General features: G+C 45.9%; 1 protein-coding gene and 1 long non-coding RNA gene across 6 annotated transcripts; both read right to left on the minus strand.

Moving 5' to 3' along the window:
• Positions 1-606: 606 nt before the first annotated feature.
• Positions 607-4732, minus strand: LOC117061438. The gene is made up of 2 exons (XR_004428092.1): positions 4540-4732; positions 607-923 (listed from the first exon to the last, which is right to left on the minus strand). It is a non-coding gene; the product is annotated as an uncharacterized LOC117061438 (long non-coding RNA).
• A 19-nt stretch (positions 4733-4751) lies between these two features.
• On the minus strand, positions 4752-18509 carry SLC25A44 (solute carrier family 25 member 44). 5 transcript variants are annotated; one of them, XM_033174264.1, is made up of 5 exons: positions 18435-18509; positions 13237-13357; positions 10179-10812; positions 7269-7391; positions 4752-5415 (listed from the first exon to the last, which is right to left on the minus strand). In XM_033174264.1, exons 3-5 carry the CDS (start codon positions 10798-10800, stop codon positions 5102-5104), a joined length of 1059 nt encoding a protein of 352 aa, XP_033030155.1. In that variant the 5' UTR covers positions 10801-10812; positions 13237-13357; positions 18435-18509; the 3' UTR covers positions 4752-5101. The 5 variants fall into 5 exon arrangements, with proteins under 5 accessions (XP_033030155.1, XP_033030153.1, XP_033030152.1 ...); XM_033174262.1 differs by having other exon boundaries at positions 18429-18508; XM_033174261.1 differs by lacking the exon at positions 18435-18509 and adding an exon at positions 18343-18389.
• Positions 18510-18713: the final 204 nt, after the last annotated feature.

Genomic DNA, 18713 nt, shown 5'->3' on the forward strand with positions numbered 1-18713 from the left:
CCTCATTTTCATCTCCAGCTGCTCTAGTAGGGAATGATCACTGAAGAGCAAACTTGTCTTGTGGTGAATTCTGCTCATCCACAGGCCATCTTTTCAGTGCCCAAGAATCTTCCAATTCCCCAGGCTAGCACAGAAGCAATCAGAAAGCCATTGTTTTAAAGCTGGAACAGGGAACATATGTCTGCCAAGATGTTCTTGGACGTCATCGCCAACCACCCTTGACCATAGGCTATGCTGACCAAGGTTGATTGGTGTTGTCAGTTCAACAACATCTGGAGGGCCAAATATTTACCCACTCCTGATTTTGGAGCATTCCATCCCCGTTTTTTTTAATGTATTTTTAAAAAAGATTTTCTTTGTTTACAAAAGTATGTGCAATGTCTCTCTCTCCCCCCCCCCCCCAGTAACATTTTTTACAGATCAGTTTCATTTGTTGAGACATTAGGAAGAAAAGGGAGAGAGAGGTGGAGGGGGAGAGGTGAGTGGGGGTGGGGCCGGGTGGCAATGTTTCTATTTTACTTAATATATGTGCATTCCATCCCTGTTGAGCGTAAAAGGTCATTTGTTTCCACATCATAAGCAAAAGAAGATTCACCAGGAAAAGGGTCAAATAAATAATAAAAACTTTAATTACACTTCAAAGACTTATTACAGTGCAAAATTGAAACCTGTTTTAATGTACACAAATACATTCAAACTCCATATTGAAACAGCAGGCACAGATATCAGAGATCGCTTGGAATTTTTCCCCATTTAGAGAAGACATGGACAGGCAAATCCTAACTTCTTGTGGCTGTCGAAGATTTCCTGTTGGCCCTACACACCCCATGTTCAGATCATGTTTGCATCTGTTTTAAAGGTGGTCACTACAGCTTCTTCAGATCCGTTCAACGGAGCTCCCTACAGATTCTGTGTACTAAAGACTGGAAACAAAAATAATAATTCAGAGTATCATTGCACTTTAAAAAACAAAGTCAAGATAAAGAATGGAATGAGATTTCAGCCCAAAGTGGTTATTTGTACTTGAGATATGCATAGGACCTCACCAGGAAAAACACATGCCACAAACCGCTCATCATTTAACCAGCACAAGGGATTGGCTACTCTATATACAATCCACTGATAAGGCTCCAAGCATTTTCATAAGGGTTGGTCGTATAGCAGATGAACTGACATAAGTAACATACCACTGCAAAACCATCACAGCAGCTTTTCGAAGGGGTGGGGCATTAATCCATCCAACTCCCCTGAGATTATAATAATCTTCCTTTGCCACTTTAGTTTAGAAGCAGGAGAGGCTAATGTTTTTTGGGACCCTCCAGGAGGCTGCAAAGAAGTAGTGGGTGTGGCACCCCACACTATAGCAGTGTTTTTCAACCTTTTTTGGGCAAAGGCACACTTGTTACATGAAAAAAATCTCGAGGCACACCACCATTAGAAAATGTTAAAAAATTTAACTCTGTGCCTATATTGACTATATATAAAGTAATTCTCTTGAATAGGAATCAAATAAACACAAAGAAAGTATTTTATAATTACTTTATTATGAAATAGTAAGTAAACAGAAATATGAAAAATTATAAAATACTTAAGCATAGTGAAGCAATCTGTGGGGCTGGAGAACAGACCCCCCCTTTTCGTTGCCCTCGGCGGAGAAGGGAATTAATTCGCCGTGGGGACGGGGAAGGAGCGAGCAGAGCAGGAGAGGAGGCGGCGGCGAACAAAGGCCAGTCCTACGCTGCCCACCCCCGTCGCTGCCGCCTCATTCAAGCGCGCCTTTTACCACCCTACCGGCGCAGGAGAGGCGAGCTCCAGGCCGCAAGCTCCTCCTCCTCCTCCCGCTGCCGCTCGCCTTCCCCACCTGGTGTGCCGGCAGCTCCGCACTTACTTGTCGAGCCAGAAGGTCCACGGCGAGTGCAGCGGGATCCCCTCGCCGGCGTCGGGCTCCAGGCCGCTCAGCTGCTGCTGCGGGTCGGGGTCGAGGTCGGCCTCGTCCTCCGCCTGGTGCTGCCGTGGCGGCGGCGCCGCCGGGCTCGGGGGCTCGGGCAGGCCCAGCTGCCTCTCGGGGGGTGCTGAGCGCCATTGCCCTGCGCTTCCTTCGGCCCAGGCTGAGTCAGCGCCGCCTCGCTCGGCGAAAGCCCGTCTTGTTGCGCACAGCCAGCAGGCAACAGGGGTCCCTGCCTGCCCGCTGCAAATCGGGCACGCCGAGCAGGCAGGCCTCGCTCACTGGCTGGCTGGGGGGGCGGGTTTTTCGCCTATTTATAGCGCCCTTGGCGCGCGGGCTTGGCTGAGCGGCGGCTCCCTGCTCCGAGCGGCTTGCCGTCTCCTCTCCCACTCCATTCAATCTCGTCACAGTGGAGGGAGGCACAGCTGGTCCTTTGAGCAGATCCCGGGGTGGGTTTTTGTCACACTCTCTTCGCTGCCCACTTTTTAAGTCACGGCACACCAGGCAACATCTCGCGGCACACTAGTGTGCCGCGGAACAGTGGTTGAAAAACACTGCACTATAGCACATATACTTGCATGCAAGCATGCAGGACATTGTGCCTACTTTATTTTACTCTTTTGCCACCACTACCAACATTGCTGGAGTTTTGAGGCAGGGGAAGAAAATTTTACTTGGTGGAGTACATCAGGCCCCTGGATCAAGGGTTAGCCACCCCTCCCGTAGAAAAATCCACCACACCATGTAGGTGCTCTTAACACATCACCATGTAAACAACCTCCCATCAAAGACAATTGCAAAATGCAATGGAGGTTTTTTGTCAAACTTAAAAATACAGAAAAGTGTACAAATTAAAAGAAAGAAATATGTTTTGACTGCTGCTCTTACCAAGGGAAGGGGAGTAAAAAAATGCCTCCCACTTGGCAAAAATCAAATTCAACACAATTCCCGGCATGTTGGGGGGTATTCTGCACAGTCAACACTACTCCCAGGCGGCCCAAATATGGGCCTGGTTCTGCTCCCTGTGCATTTGCCAACTATGAAATAACCATTCAGTATGAGGACTCCAAGGTCGCCTAATTTTATTTGCTTTATTAAAACCCGGGGGGGGGGGGGATCCTTCAGTCCTCCAACAGGTCACCACTGGAACCAACAGAAGCCCTTGCCACACTCAAAGGCCTAGTTCTAAGAGACTGAGTGGGAAACCTTATCTGGGCCATACCATTTCATATTTAGGAGGGGCTCACATGGACTGGTCCTCTATTTAAAAAAGGGGGGGAGTGACCACCCATTAAGAAGGAAGCTCAGCTAGCAAACTGGCTTTCTATGGACAGTGTTTTGTGAGGTTTAAATGTGGAAAAAAGTCATGTGAGCCTCCACCTGCACTACTACAGTCACTAAGAACTAAACCAAGTATATGGGGTACAAAACCTTATGATGATAGGTCCAAGACTTTATCTATTTACAGCCAATTTTGGCTAGGTTTGGGTTAGGGTTAGGGTTATTTTACCCCTCTTGCTTTCCTGCCCTTAAGCGGAAGTGTTTGTCCAGTTCTACCCACTGCCCCATCCCTTTTCTGGAACAGCGTACCTCCCTGCCTCAGCCTAGGGTGCATTTAGGTTCAGGGGAGCAGGAAAGGCATCAGAAGTGGGTTGGGGAGGGACAGACAGACTGGCCCACATATTCTACTTCCAGGGCCCACAAAATGCCAAAAAATTCCCACAGTACAATATTTATAGGGTTTACTTAAAGAACTCTATAGAAACTTATAGGGTTTACTTGTTTGCAGAGTAAGAGGTCCATCCATAGCCCCTTTCTTGGTTCCTGATTATGGCACTAGAGTAAACTCTGATCCAAGTTTATATATATATATATATATATTTAAAAAAAATTGCTTACTTTAGAGAAAAGGTCCAAAGTGCAGAGAATATCACCTCCCCTGTATTGCTTCCAAAGATGCCCACCCCCGTAATCTATTTTAAAACAAGTGAATTTACTTCCAACATGGTATTACCACCTCTACTCCCCAAACTGCAGCCTTTCACAGACTTACATGGCTACAAAAGCACTGTGGACACAGGGGAGCAAGGTAAAAAAAACAAAAACATGCAGAATCAGCACCAGTCACAATAGAAAAAAATAGTGACAGAAGCAAGATGAGAGGACAAAATGGAAAGACGCCCATCACTGGAAATGGGGTTGCCCTGCTTCTACTAGCCCAACAGCTGAAAGCTCTTAGATCGGAAACAGGAACACAAAGCAACTTCAACCAAGGTGGAGCCAGACCTGCAAAGGGCTGCAGTCTCAACAGGCTGCCCTGCTCAGACAAAAAGAGAAGCTTCCACCCTTGCCCACCGCAAAAGTAGGTGCAGAGCTCCTTCCCAGTTACTACACTTTCATGAAACACTCATTCAGTGATTGAGACATACTTGTACAAAGATCAAAAAGGAAGTATTATACAACTCTTTTCACCAAGATAATTATGTTCTGCCTTTCAGATGAATCCTAAAGGGGGGGGGGAAGCAGATTTCATTGTGCTTTAAAGGAAAGGGGAAACAATTTTAGGATAAGAATCTTCTTTCTTTTTTTAACACATTCGTAAAGGCCACAGAATAAAGGGTGCGTCCTCCCCAGAGAGGACTTTAATCCCAGAAGATACATGCACGTACCAAAAGTACAACTGTGCACCTCTACTGCTGCAGACTCTCAAAAGGAACTCCTTGCTTTTGGTATATCTCCCTGCTTTCAAATCTTAAATCTGTAGACGGTTTGGAGGGGTGTCTGGGGGGATATATATATATTTATATTTTACTAATGACTTCTTTCCAGAAGGTGTGTACTGTTGCTGCTGCAAGTGGCACTTTCTGCAGCTCACGGGTAGCGGCAGCAAATCACACAAAGTCTTCCAAGGTAGGAATTTGGCAAAACGGAGAATAAAAACGCATTTTCAGAAGATCGTGTTGTTTTGCTTCATTCGTTTAGTTGTGGTGTGTTTCCTTTTAATTCAAAAAGGAAAAAAGAAGATGCGCCAGGGTTCCTTCACATATGAGCAATGAGTTTTTACAGTAGGTGCTTTCTTTTACAGAATGCTGCAATCAATCCAAAGGGGTAGACAAATACTGGGGAAGGGGACTTTTTATATACTGTCCTTTGCATTTAATCCTTCACTAACAAATGCTTGTTAGAAAGCTCTCCGGGCTCACTTTTTGGTGGCTTTTCAACCATGCCAATGGTCCAAGAGATTACAACGAAGTCCGACTCCCCCTTCCCCAGTTTTGCTACCAGTGCCTTGAGTCCACCAACTCTGGACGGAGGCTCAGTTTCTTCAGAGTCTCGTAGCCCACCACGATGACAATGGTGGAAGGGGTGGCTGAGATGATGCGGGCGGAGAGGCCTTTCATCAGGCCCCAGGGCCCTTCCTCTGCTACCAGCTGCTTGAAAGTGAGAATAATGGAGCTTTTGCCTTCCACCTGAGTGGGAGAAAAGAACAGCCACAAAGTCAGAGGTTCACATGGAAACAACACAGGAGAAAAAACTGTGGACAAACCAAGCAAGCTTGTTTTCTCCTGCTCCAAAAGCTAGGAACCAAACCAAAGGATTCAAGTTACAAGAAAGGAGATTTCAACTAAACATCAGTAAGAGCTTTCTGATGTTAAGAGCTCTTTGACAGAGGAATATATTCCCAAGGGAGATAGTGGACTCTCCTTCCTTGGTGGTTTTAAGCAGAGATTGAGTGGCCACCTGTCATGTATCATTTAGCTGAGATTCTTGCACTGCAGGGAGTAGGACTAGATAACCCTGGGGTCCCATCAAACTCTACAATTCTATGCTTCTACGTCCCACCCCACCCATCAAAACAATCATATTCAATGCTAAGAAAAGCCCAAGTTCCAAGATCCAGACACCATATTGGCCGGAATATAAGCCACACCCGTAAATAAGCTGCACCTTTAAAATTCAATATAAAATTGGAAAGAAAAAGAAACAGCAGCGGTGGCCAGATGGGCAAGAAGAGACATTCTGAGGGGGGCACGCAGCTCGACTCACACGTCAGGCGGGGTGGGACGGCGAGTGCCAGTGGGGGCTGCAATGGCACCGCTGCCATGCCATGGCACCGCTGCCATGCGATCCCCCTCTGCCTGCCCCACCACTGTTAATGGAGCCAGGGGGTGCTTGCCCTATGTCTGGAGTGGCGAGCGGCGGGGCAGGCAGAGGGGGGTCGCATGGCGGCGGCGACGTGACAGCCCCCACTGGCACCCGCCTGCCCACTGCTCCCGGCACTAGGCGGGCACCCCCTCCCCACGACAACGGAGACAAACAGTGGGAAGCGCAAAGTGGCAGCACCCGCCACCCCCGCTCGCCAGGGCTCCAGAAGGAGTTAAAAGAGTTAAGGGCAGGGTTCAATGTATGTCTCTTTCAGCCGATTTTGGTAAGGTCACGAATATAAGCCGCACTTTAATTTTTCACGGTCAGAATTTGGGGAGGAAAGTGTGGCTTATATTCGGGCCAATACGGTAAGTTACAGAAACGATGGAATTGTGCCAAATTCATTCTCTTTCCAATGTTTTCATTGTACTTCTATTTTATTTACATATTTTAAAGCAAGACTGCCTTTCACGCACAAGTAGCCAAGATAAAACATGGCTACTTCCGAATCCTCAGCTATAAAGCTTTCAACAGCCTGGCCTGGGGCCCACAAAGTATGGCTGGCCTAGATGTGCAGTTGCCAAGATACTGCCCTTTCACCTACAAGAGCCTGGGCCAACCTCCAATGTCATGTTTGCTTATTTGTTGTGTTATACAGTATACTGCTTTTCTGCGTGGGCACCCAGGGACGTTTACAATTCTAAAATACTAAAACACCTTACATGAAAGTTAAAGATGGCCCTATGGTGGCAGTGGGAGGGCAGCCTGACTGGAGCAGACACTGATGCTGCGTTTCAGAGACATCAGGATTAATCAGAAATGCAGTGGTACAGCAGGGATCTCTCCACCGCTCTCCCCAGATCAGGTGCTTTTCTACCTCACACTACATGACTGATGCACTCTGAATGCCTTGGAAGTACAGTATGAATCAGCTAACAGAACCAAACTTCACCAGTGCCTCAGCATCCTTCCATTTCTGAGCAGGACTCAAAATGGTGAAATTTTCCTGTAAAGTATGAGACCTGAATACATGGACAGGATCACAAAGCTGGAAAGTAATTTGAAGGTCATCTAGTTCAAGCACAGGAGAGGTCACCAAGGAACGCCTAGTTACCATGAGCCCCTGCCAAGGTAATAATTTAAAGCAATGCTTTATTTGGCTGTAGGATGCTCTTACCTGCACGCGAGCCCGGATAACATCCATGGGGTTGGTGAGGGTGGAAGCTGTCGCAGCGGCCATTGGCCCGGATATGGCTTGGAGGAGCAAGTGTGGACAGTCCTTGGGTGTCAGGCTGGAAAGCTGTTCTGGAAAGAGGAGTGAGAGCCAGGTTATGTATACAGTGGTACCTCGCAAGACAAATGCCTCGCTAGACGAAAGGCATTCGCTAACGAAAGGGTGACTCGCAAGACGATTTTCCCTATGGCCGCGACTTGCAAAATGAAAACATTTTGCGATTTTTTTTGTGTCAAACCGCGCTTCCTCTGACTGTGCTTCGCAAGACGAAATTTCCGCTGTACGACGGCACTTGCGTAACGAATTAATTTCGTCTTGCAAGGTACCACTGTACCAACATCTAGGTGTGCCATTTGTGCTTCCACAGTCAGGGGCAATCTACCTCACTGTGCTGGTGGTGAAGGCAGAGCACAGGGGAGGGCTGCTGCCTTCTGGTCCTAACTGGAAGCACCTGTTTGGTAGCTGCTGTTGGGGGGAAAAGGCTGGACTGGATGGAAAACTCAGATCTGGCAGGGATGGTCTGAAGTGACATTTTTCTGTTTTAGATTACTGCTGCTTTGCCAAATGTTTTCCAACTGCAACAGGCAAAGCATTTAAATAAAAAGGAAAGACAGAACCTTTTAGTGGCTGGCTGTTTTATATGAACTTGTATCAAATGTTTTTTGTTTTTTCCTAATCCACACGCAGGATAGTGAGACAGTATCATTATTAAGGCCAGTTTTTAAAATGATAATCCCAGAGTAACATGCAAACTTTCATGTCCCCCCCCCCTTTTTAGTCAACAAAGAACAGCTATTGTTTATTTATCACAGGATGTCTTGCTGCAGTACGAGATTCACCTGATTAAATCTCCAAAATGCTTCTTCCATTCCATCTCAAGACTGTCACAAGTTGCAAACAGGGGCTACCATCATACTCCACAATGTATATTCTCTACCACTCACTTCTTTGTTGTTTCAGGGAAAGGGGGTTATACCCAGTACTTGGTTTGGAGAAGAGTTCCAGAAGGCCTGAAAGGTTGCAGAATACATTGCAATTCTGGGGCTGCTAATCAAGGAGTCTTTTTACTCATACCACAGGTTTTTTTTCCTGAAGGAGCAACATGGCCACTTGGCTTTTTGTATACATACCCTTAGCTGCAATAGCCTTTTGTAGCAAAACCAGCTAATAGTCTTGAGCTTTCCTTGGCATTCACATTTCAGATGTGCACATGCATTCAACAGATAGGCTTTTCCAACAAAAGCTCAAAACCAATTACTGGGTGGGGTGGGGGGGAATTATAGACAGTCTTTACACCAACCGGTTCCCAAGGTGGCTCAAATTATAAAAAATATATATTTAAAGGCCAGTAAACAGATTCACAAAGGCCTGTAAGCCTAGAAGGTATGGAATGTTGACAACAATTGAGCCTATAGGGATAAGTAATACTAACTCACCCCACTGTGAATCTGGAAGTTCCAGATCCAGACACAGAATGCCAAATAAAGGATCTCTTTCCTTTGCTGCTACTTTTGGGAATGGAGTGGGATACACTGCTGCCTAATCACCTATGCTAAAATCCTGGATTTCTCCATTATTTTCCATAGGCAGCTCTCACTTCTACCCCAGAGGAGGGAAAAATGGATTGTGTCTGTGGCCGCAAAGGAACCAGACATCAAACAGACTGGTTGTCTATAAATTAAATTATGGTTGAGACACAGAAATGTTAAGTGTATCAACTGAAAAAGGAAAAGGAGAATGATGGAGGGCAGTGGGAGAGAGGGAGTTGGCTGAATCAACTCTACAACAGCTTGTATCCTTGGAGAGGGGCGGAATAGGGTTGGTGGGCATAACTCCCTTCCCTGCAGTATGCAGAGAAAGGTAAGAGAAAAGGTTAAAAGGGCATATTTTCTCTTTCACCTCAGACAAACCTATATAGCAATTAAATACTCAGGTTTGGGGCTGGCAGCCAGCCCTACACCTAATCCCTCTAGGGTTATACAACACAGCAGAGGCAGGCTTCTTTGACCCTTTCCCACTTCCTGAAACTCCTCTGCAAGAGGCCTGAACAGCGCTACAAGGCTCTTGTTTGAAGTTGGAAGGAGCCTTGTATGGGACAATGTCTCTTACTGCAACATTTTGTTGCAGGTCTCACTTGTAAAAGCAATTAAAATTCCTGAAACCCCCTACATCAGGCATAAGCAAACTCGGCCCTCCAGATGATTTGGGACTAAAATTCCCATCATCACTGGTCCTGTTAGCTAGGGATGATGGGAGTTGTAGTCCCAAAACATCTGGAGGGCCGAGTTTGCCTATGCCTGCCCTACATCACCCACAAATAAAAGAGAGCTCAGCAAGTAACATAGGGGTTGCGATGCAGGATGTGTCTTCTTAGCAACTTGTTCTTGTAATTTTTAATTTGTTTAAAGCTGATTTTAACATTGTGCAATATTGTGTTTGAATATTAATGTTGTGCTTTAATTGCTGTAACCTGCCCTGGAAACTTAGGGTGAAGAGCAGGTAATAACACTGTAATAACAAATGAATGGTGGTTTGAGTCAACAGTATATGCTTTCAGTCCTAAAAGAGCAAATGAGATGCTTGCCAAACACATCTGGGGAGGGAGTTCTACAATCTCAGAACTGCTTCCTAAAATGTTCTGCTTTCAGTCTCCACCACCGACGCCATCTCAGAAGGTAGGTGGCAGCTGTGAGCAGGGGCCAGATTGGCTTCCTTAACATTCGGACTGGTGTCTGTATGGGGGCAGAGTCTTGCAGTTCCTCTGGTCCCAGCCTGCATAGCACTTACAAAGGCAGAGGGTGATTTTCGATCACCTGCCAGAGAAATAAACAGAAGGCTGCTTTGGTTTCTCACCTGCATAGAAATGGTAGAAGGGCCACCAGACGGCGCTGTTGGGAATGTAAGTGAGTAGGGAGGCCACATAGCCCCTGTAGAACCCCCTCAGCCCGTCGGCCTTGAAGATCTGTGCGATGATGTCCCGTGTTTGTCCGAAGACCGGGAACCGTTTCCCCCCAAGGGTCTGCACTCTGAACCGGCCCATGGTCTCGCCTTTCCGTTGCATCATCAAATGCTGGGAGATCACATCGATGGGCACCGTGATGCTCTGGGCCACGAGAGAGGCTGAGCCACCAGCCAACAGAGACTTGACTGTGTTGCTGTTGGTGTACTGAGAGAAGTACTTGCGAGTGAGCTCGTACGTCGTCACGTAGCACTGGCCCGAGATCAGGGTGAAGGTGTTGACCAAGAAGCCCCGGTAGAGTCCAGCCGTCCCTTCTGCCCGCAGGATCTTGACAAAAGCGTCAAAGGTCCCGTTGTAGAGGCTCTTCCCCTTCTGGACCTGCAGTCGCGTCCGGATAAGCGTGAAGGGGTACACGCTGACCCGGATCATCATGGTCATGCAGACGCCAAAGACGTAGAATTTCTTCTTGTCCAGGTGCTCCCACTCGATGATCTGGATATTGCGCTTGTCCTCCATGGCTGACGCCCCCTAGTAATGAGGCAGGAAGGACACACTGATTATTCCTAGACAAACTGCTCATTTGGGATTAAGGTTCAGCTGCCCAAACCTGCCCACAGTATTTAATCAACCATCAGCAAGGCCTCACAGCAGCTTTCATCAAACCAATGCCCTCCAAATGTTTAGGACTACAACTCCCATCAGCCCTAGATCAGTGTTTTTCAACCTTTTTTGGGCAAAGGCACACTTGTTTCATGAAAAAAATCACGAGGCACACCACCATTAGAAAATGTTAAAAAATTTAACTCTGTGCCTATATTGACTATATATAAAGTAATTCTCTCAAATTTTTCAATTTTCCCCACGGCACACCAGGCAACACCTCGCGGCACACTAGTGTGCCACGGAACAGTGGTTGAAAAACACTGCCCTAGATGACCTGGCTCTTTTGGATCATAACTCCCATCAGTCTCAGCCAGCACAACCTCTCAAACTCACATGGAGTTTGTGCTGTGAGCCAATACTAGAAGTCCATGGAAAGCAATTCCACAGAATATTAGCTCTCAAAAGGTTTCAAGTAGGGTTGCCACCCAATTAAAAGAAATTGCTGCTGATTTATAATTATATGAATGTTATCAAGTCTCCATAAATTTGCAGATGATAGCAGCTGTGACAAAGGAACTCTCCTTGAGTCTCAGATTATGTTTTCACAGGCCCTAGCAGGCAGTATAATAGATGAGGCATTCCCTCCTATAAGAGTAGGAATGCCTCTAAGATGGCATACATTGCCTGGTTTTGCTAGCAGCAGTAATAATGGCAAGAACCTCAGCTATTTGCCCAACCACCACCTTTCACCAGAAAAAATAGGAATTATGCAAAACAAGATTTCTGTGTAAACTGACCTAATTCACATAATATATACAACTTGCAGTATTTCTTTTCAGTACAGTCTCAAGCAAATTCCAAATGCTACAGCATTCTTAAAGGTTATCACTTTAATTGTTTTGGTTCTTTATCGCTTTGTTTTGCCCCCCCCCCTTTTTTTGCTTCTCAAGGTTGGCCAGAAAAAAACCTCACACATTTGCCTTTTGAGAAGACAGGGCCAAACTATATAAACTAGTAGTCAGTATTTTCTCAGAATGTTTCATTCTACTTCTTACTCCTTTAGAGTAGCAATGAAAGTCTCAGGAGAAACTGTGTCCATACTGCTTCTGAGTTCACAACACAACCTTAAACTGGCTCTTCTAGAAAGCCTGCCCATTTGCTGGGAAGAAAGCCAAGGTCTCTTTCCTGACAGCTTTCCCAGAAGTGGATTGAAAGGAAACTGGGCGGGTCCAAGTTCAGGTTTTACCTGTGTAGCTTGCATAAATTCATTTTATTCTCTAGACCAGACTTTGCAAACCTGATGCCCTCCAGATGACTCAGTTCAGACAATTATCCCAAACCAGTTTGGAGATGTGGGAATGTGACATAAGCTCCTGTCTCTGATTCCCTCTTTCTGGCAAGGATTCGTTCCTAGCCATAGTTTGCTACAATGTCCAGTGCCCTGACCTTTAAAACAAGGGATTGGAGGCGAGTGCTACCTCTACTTCAGACAACACAACAAACTATTAACAGAAGAAAGTTGGGAATGGAGGAATCAGTGAGCACAAGGGGAGAAGCATACACACACACCTGAAGCACATTCCAGATCTTCTAAGGCTCCAATAGTAGCTCTGCTTAACTGGGAGTAAGTTCCACAAAGCTCAGTGGGATTTACCTCTGATTAGACATGTGATGAAAGCCATTATTTGGGGAATTAGAATATGATGTCTGAACTGGGGTGATGATGGGAGGACTATGCCAATACATTTGATGTAAATTTCATCACTTTTTAAACATTGCTGATAATTTTGCAAGCAAAATATTCAAATTCTGAAAATGGAGTGTGGTGTATCAATCAGGCACAGCTACTTAATTTGCAGGGCTATTAGGGCTGCACTTCCAAAATGCCGTGGTGTGATTTGCAGAATTTTATTTTTTTTATTTCTGGCATCAGAAATATCCTAACAAACACAAGGACTAGGAATCAGCATAAACTAAAAGAACATAAAGACACTAAATGTTCTTGGCAGCTTTCAATACAAATTGACCTCAATGTCCTTTTTCAACAAGCTATTAGGAATGAGAACTAGGCATGCTACGTAGTAGTGGTCCCTTTCTTATATTGATGATTGTTCCAAAAAGTGAGGCTGGGAGACCATCCCCCCTGCTCTATGGCAGTTACGTTTCAGGTCCTGCTGGACTTTATTTTGGCTCTATGGCTTGCCTGCTGCATGATGCCTGAACTGAGTCATTCTCAAGCAGCGCAAAATTCTGGATGAAGAGATGTTTATTTATTGGATTTATATATCTCCCTTCTTCCCAACAAAACTCATCTAAGAAGAGGCAAAAAATGTAGCTACTAAATGGTACCTTTTACTGAACATGTAGTGCAGGAGGATTTGTGGGCAAAGATGAGATCCTCTCCCCATGCATGCTGAGTTCCCAGCTATTGCCAAACCGTCAGATTTCTTCCCTTCCCGACACCAACCTTCTGTAAAGTAAAAAAAAAAACAGATTATATTTCATAATAAGCATTATGTGTTTACAGGGGATGAAGGTAAGGCAGAGAAGAGAGCTGTGGTGAAGGGATAACATGGCCACCAGCATGGCAAGAGTCTCACCCCACTGTAGATGCTATACTCTCTACCATTTATGCCTTTGCAAAACCTAAAATATTGTAGGTTTTGCTCTACAATCCTGAAGACTAGAAACCTGATTTTAAATGACAGCTGAAATTCTCAGAAATCTGCAGAAGCAACCCCATTCTGATATTCAGTGCCACATTCCATCTCAGCTGCACAGACTGAAGTCCATCCACAGGGCAAAGTTGGACTTTCTGCAGATGGAAGAGGCAGCTTCTTCAAGTCACATTTTACTTTGACCATCGTGCTCCCCTCCTTCACATTTCTAACCAAGAAAATGTGTCCTATTCAGTCATTTCTAGCTGTGTACATATGAATGAATGCAAGAAGCTGGCATATGTCAAGCCAGATCAATGTCCATTTAGCCCATTACAATCTATTCTGATAGGCAGCAGCTTGCCAAGGCTCAAGGTCCTCCGCAGCTCAAGCAGAAGCTCTTAAAGTTACTAAGATTTCCTGCATTGGCAGGGATTGACCTTCAGACCCCTTCCAGTTCGATGATTCTAGAATGAAAAAAGTGAAGAGGTGTTAAGTGGAATTAGACCAGGGGTCCCCAAACTAAGGCCCGGGGGCCGGATGCAGCCCAATCATCTTCTAAATGCGGCCCGCGGATGGTCCGGAAATCAGCGTGTTTTTACATGAGTAGAATGTGTGCTTTTATTTAAAATGCATCTCTGGGTTATTTGTGGGGCATAGGAATTCGTTCATTTCCCCCCCAAAATATAGTCCGGACCCGTGCTGATAAAGTTCGCTGACCCCTGAATTAGACCCTCCACAGCAGGGCTGATGGAAGCCTGGCTTCCTATCCTCTGTTGCGACCAAATGGGATGGAAAATGCTCCCTGAAAATAGGAAATCAATTAAGCCACCAGGGAATAAGTTCTAGTTTAACCAAGGCCTTTTCCCTACTCTGCTGATTTTCTATTTTCAGGCAGCTTTAAAATACACCCCCAACACACACACACACACTTACACCTGCTGCAGATGAAGGCTAGACTAAACGTCATTTGAAGCGCAAAATATGGCAAACTTGCAAATAAGTCTTCCGGTTATTAGGGTTGTTGTTTTTTGTTTGTTTGTTTTTACTAACCTACTCTTCCAAAATTGCATATGTAAATTGTGGACCAGCAGCTAGCAAATACTGTAGAGTGTAGACCAATAACTTGTGTCAATACATTTTAAGTGAGACCTGGCGTCTGTGGGGAGCACTTAGGAGGTGTAAGCAGAGCAACAAAGAGGTTAAGACATACTGGTAAGATGCACACAAGACCATAAGGGCTAATGACCCTGAGAATAAAATCTATTGCTTATTCATCTGAAATGGTCAGAATCCTCCACAACCTCAGAAACCCTTTTCTCCCACATCTTCCTTTCTGCCTTGTAATATTCACTGATGTAGCCTTGCTTTTTGTTTACAAATCAGCTGAGACACAGCCTCCTTAGTGGTGGCCCCTACATGGTGAAAATCCACTTCTTAGCCAAACTCTAAGAAGGGAGTCTTTCTAATCCAGAAGTGGCCAGCTGGATGCTTTTAGGGATTCCATACCTCAGGGCTATTCTTGAAGATGGTTGGGAAGCTGCAGCTCATGCAGAATGTAGCTGTCATGTTGTTATACACTGCAGCAAGATGGAGATTATGCGCCACTGGTACTTAAAGCCCTGAAGAGGTCGAGACTCAAGTATTTAAAGAAACACTTTCCTTAGTACTTGCTACCAAGAAGATGCTCCAGGCTTAACAAGGGAGGACCTGCTCATGGTCCCCCTGACAGGTATGGCCTGTAGGGTGGTGACACAAAGTAAGACCTTTGTGGTGGTAGCAGTGCCTCAGTTGTGAATTCCATTCCTGTGGAGAGCGATTGTCCCTCCTGTTATTCTCATCCATAGTCTTAAGTACAGTGGTACCTTGAGTTAAGAACTTAATTCGTTCTGGAGGTCCGTTCTTAACCTGAAACTCTTCTTAACCTGAGGTACCACTTTAGCTAACGGGGCCTCCTGCTGCCGCCGTGGCACAATTTCTGTTCTCATCCTAAAGCAAAGTTCTTAACCCGAGGTACTATTTCTGGGTTAGCGGGGTCTGTAACTTGAATCGTCTGTAACCTGAAGCGTCTGTAACCCAAGGTAACCCCTGTATGCTGAACTTTATGAACTTGGCTAACTCCCTAAAGCTATATGAGGTTGTGGCCATCACCATATCCTAAACATTTCTCACCATCCCCATTCTCCATAGCCTGCTGGTTTATATATAGCTGTCTGCATTTATTATTTTTAAGATAGTGTTGCATTTTATTTGTTGATATTTTCAGCTCCTTTTTGTTAGTTTCTGGTATTTAATTTTTTGAATGCTGCTTTGCATATAATTCTTGTATTAAAAGCAGGCTAAGAAATCCAGTTTTTTTTTTTAAGGGACATTTTCACTTCAGCAGTAAGTAAGTAAGTAAAACTTTAATACGGTCAAAGACCAGCAGTATAAACAAGACCAAGTTTATAAAAAGCTGCAGCTCTCTCTAAACGTGATTCTTTGGCCAATGAAGTTGGGGCTTTTGTGCTCTAGAGGAGAAAAAAAAGACAAGGCTCTGGGACTTGCCCAGAACAGGAGCTGAGCAAGTGCCCACCACACTTGACACAGTTCTCAAGGGACAGTAAGAAGTCAAACAACTGGTAAGGCAGCAGGCACAGCTAATTTTAATTCTGAACTCATCTCTGGGAAGGCTAAAGGAACTCGGGGTAGCCAAGCAGTTTAACATTTACGTAGTTCCTTTCCCCAAAACAAGAAACAAATATTGTGGTGTTAGTAGCTGGAGCCTTTCTACATTGCACTTACTTCAACATCTCCCTCCACCATCCCCAGTTCACAGTGGGGGGAACCAAGTCCTACCATGGAACAAGGCCATGGTTTGCAAGTCTGCAGAGTCACGTGATTACACAGAAAAACTGAGAAGAAGAGAATCAGGTATTGTGAATTCTAGAGTAGGTTCTCAAATTGCTGGACCACATGCTAAATATATCAGTACAAGTCACAAAGCGAAATTCCACAAGGCAGGACAAAAGTACCAAGATTCACATAACACTCTGCAGAGTGCTACAGAAATACAACCTCAGCACACTGCTGTATGTGGAATTAGCATAAATATTATCTAATCTGTCTGCTCAACTCCTGCGCTCATTTCTACATATTTCAAGACCCACCAAGCCCAATGCAGCTCTCTTGCAACCTATTGTGGGTTGCCTGGAATGGTTGTTTACTCTCTCTCTCTCTCTCTCTCATATCACATTTGGTGGTAGGCAGCAGAACCAGGAGTATAACTGTGGCTCCAAGGTGCCACCATAAATGGCTGGCGGTCTGTGTTTCGCTCGACAGGTCCTAAGTTAGGCAGGTATACTCCAAGTCTTTAAGAGACACTGCTTTCACCTCTTTATTTCCATGAACTAGAAACTTACTGAGAAAAAGAAAGGGCTACCGGATGACAAACGCCAAGTTTGTCACCATGCAGCAGACACATGGTTGTGTGAAAAAATAAGCTGGGGCGAATTCATGGACAACTGATATCAGCACCTATGAGGTTGCCAACGAAGTACCAACAGGCATACATGACACCTCAGAGGACTTCTCTGGTGTCCGGAGGTTCCCTTCTCTCCCCACCACCACCCCTGAAATCAGCCTTGAAATACCTATTCTACTATAGCCAATAGAGGAGATTGCAGGCATGGAGGTACCTGCAAGTTTCTCTGGTTGAAATGAGGCCCCAAAAGGTTGGCAACCCCCGTGCTCCAGAAGCAGCTTCTATCCTTATACAATCTACAAGATTGCACAAGCATTCTTCTCATATCCTCTTCCTCCCACCCAAAGCCTTACATAATTTCATCTCCACAGTCTATGAGTCCCAATAGTACATTTAGCATGCTCCTACCCACATGCTCAACAAACTCTAGACTGCTTCATAGCTCCTCCATAAACCAGTGCAGATTTCTCAATGAACCCACCTTAGTCCCCTGCCTGCTCCCCCAAATACTCTTTTCATATGCCCAAATCCTCATTCTCCTGCTCCCAATCTGCAGCCCACACCCCTATTCCCACCCCTCTTCTTCCAAGCCCCTTGCAGCATTTGTGTTTTCCACTTTTGACACTTGAGATGTACAGTATATTTTTATGACCAACCTTGCCTTTTTAATTTTAAACTATATATATATATATATGTAAAGGTTTCATGTTTTTGTTGCATGTTAATGTTGTGCTTTCATGTTAATGTTGCGTTTTAATAGTTGCAACCCGCCCTGGAAACTTAGGGTGAAAGGCGGGAAACAAATTATTATAGTAATAAATACTATTTCCTCTCCACTCTCACCTCCCCACCCCCCGCGGAAAGCTGCCTCACAGGAACAAGCCTACTTCCCACAACATCACCTCCTCCCTATGGGGTGCTTTGGCCCTTTCCCCTTCACACGACCTCTTCACCCCAATAGGAGTCCATCCCCATTGAAATCAACTCTCTCATAAACCTTGTAACATAGACACCACCCCCGGCGACACACACGTATATGCAACACCCTCTCGACGCCAGCTGTTTCTGTTTTTAGTCCCTTCAGGGGAAAAGGCGAGGTATAAATAAATAAATAAAATATTGTTGGCCCTTCCCCCAACTCTGAATACACCACAGATACCTGCTCCCCTCCCTACTAACGACTCTCGAGGGGGACGGCGTCTCCGTGTCCCTAAACATCAACTCCCGCTTTCACCAGGCACCTTGCACCACGAGCTTCTCCCCACGAGCCCCCCCAATGGCGGGTGGTTAGGCCCCTCCTCCTTTCAGAGGCTCCGCCCCGCGCCCCTCACTCACCTCCTGGCGGCGGTTGGGCGTCCCCCGTCCTGTCCCTGTCCCCTGAGGAGCCACTCTCTTCCCGGCACCAGGTAGCGGCCCCTTACCTTTACCCCAGCGCGCCCCCTAGCAGGCTGCCTCGCACTGGCCCCAGCTCCGGCTATGCCCCCTCAGCTTCTCCTCACGGTGTCCGGGCAAAGCCCTCGGGCCAAGGGGCGGGGCCTCTCGGCCACCCGCCCGAGCCAATCACCGAGCAGCAATCGTACCTCGCGCTCCGGCTCCCATCTTACTTCCTGGCTAACCAATACCTCCTGGCCGGCTTCATCTTACTCCGCTTGCGCTCGCCTCGCTGCCAGTGACAAAGATGGAAGCGGCGGGTTGGCGGGGCAGGG

The sequence above is a fragment of the Lacerta agilis genome, chromosome 17, assembly GCF_009819535.1.
Source record: "Lacerta agilis isolate rLacAgi1 chromosome 17, rLacAgi1.pri, whole genome shotgun sequence".
Taxonomy (NCBI): Eukaryota; Metazoa; Chordata; class Lepidosauria; order Squamata; family Lacertidae; genus Lacerta; species Lacerta agilis.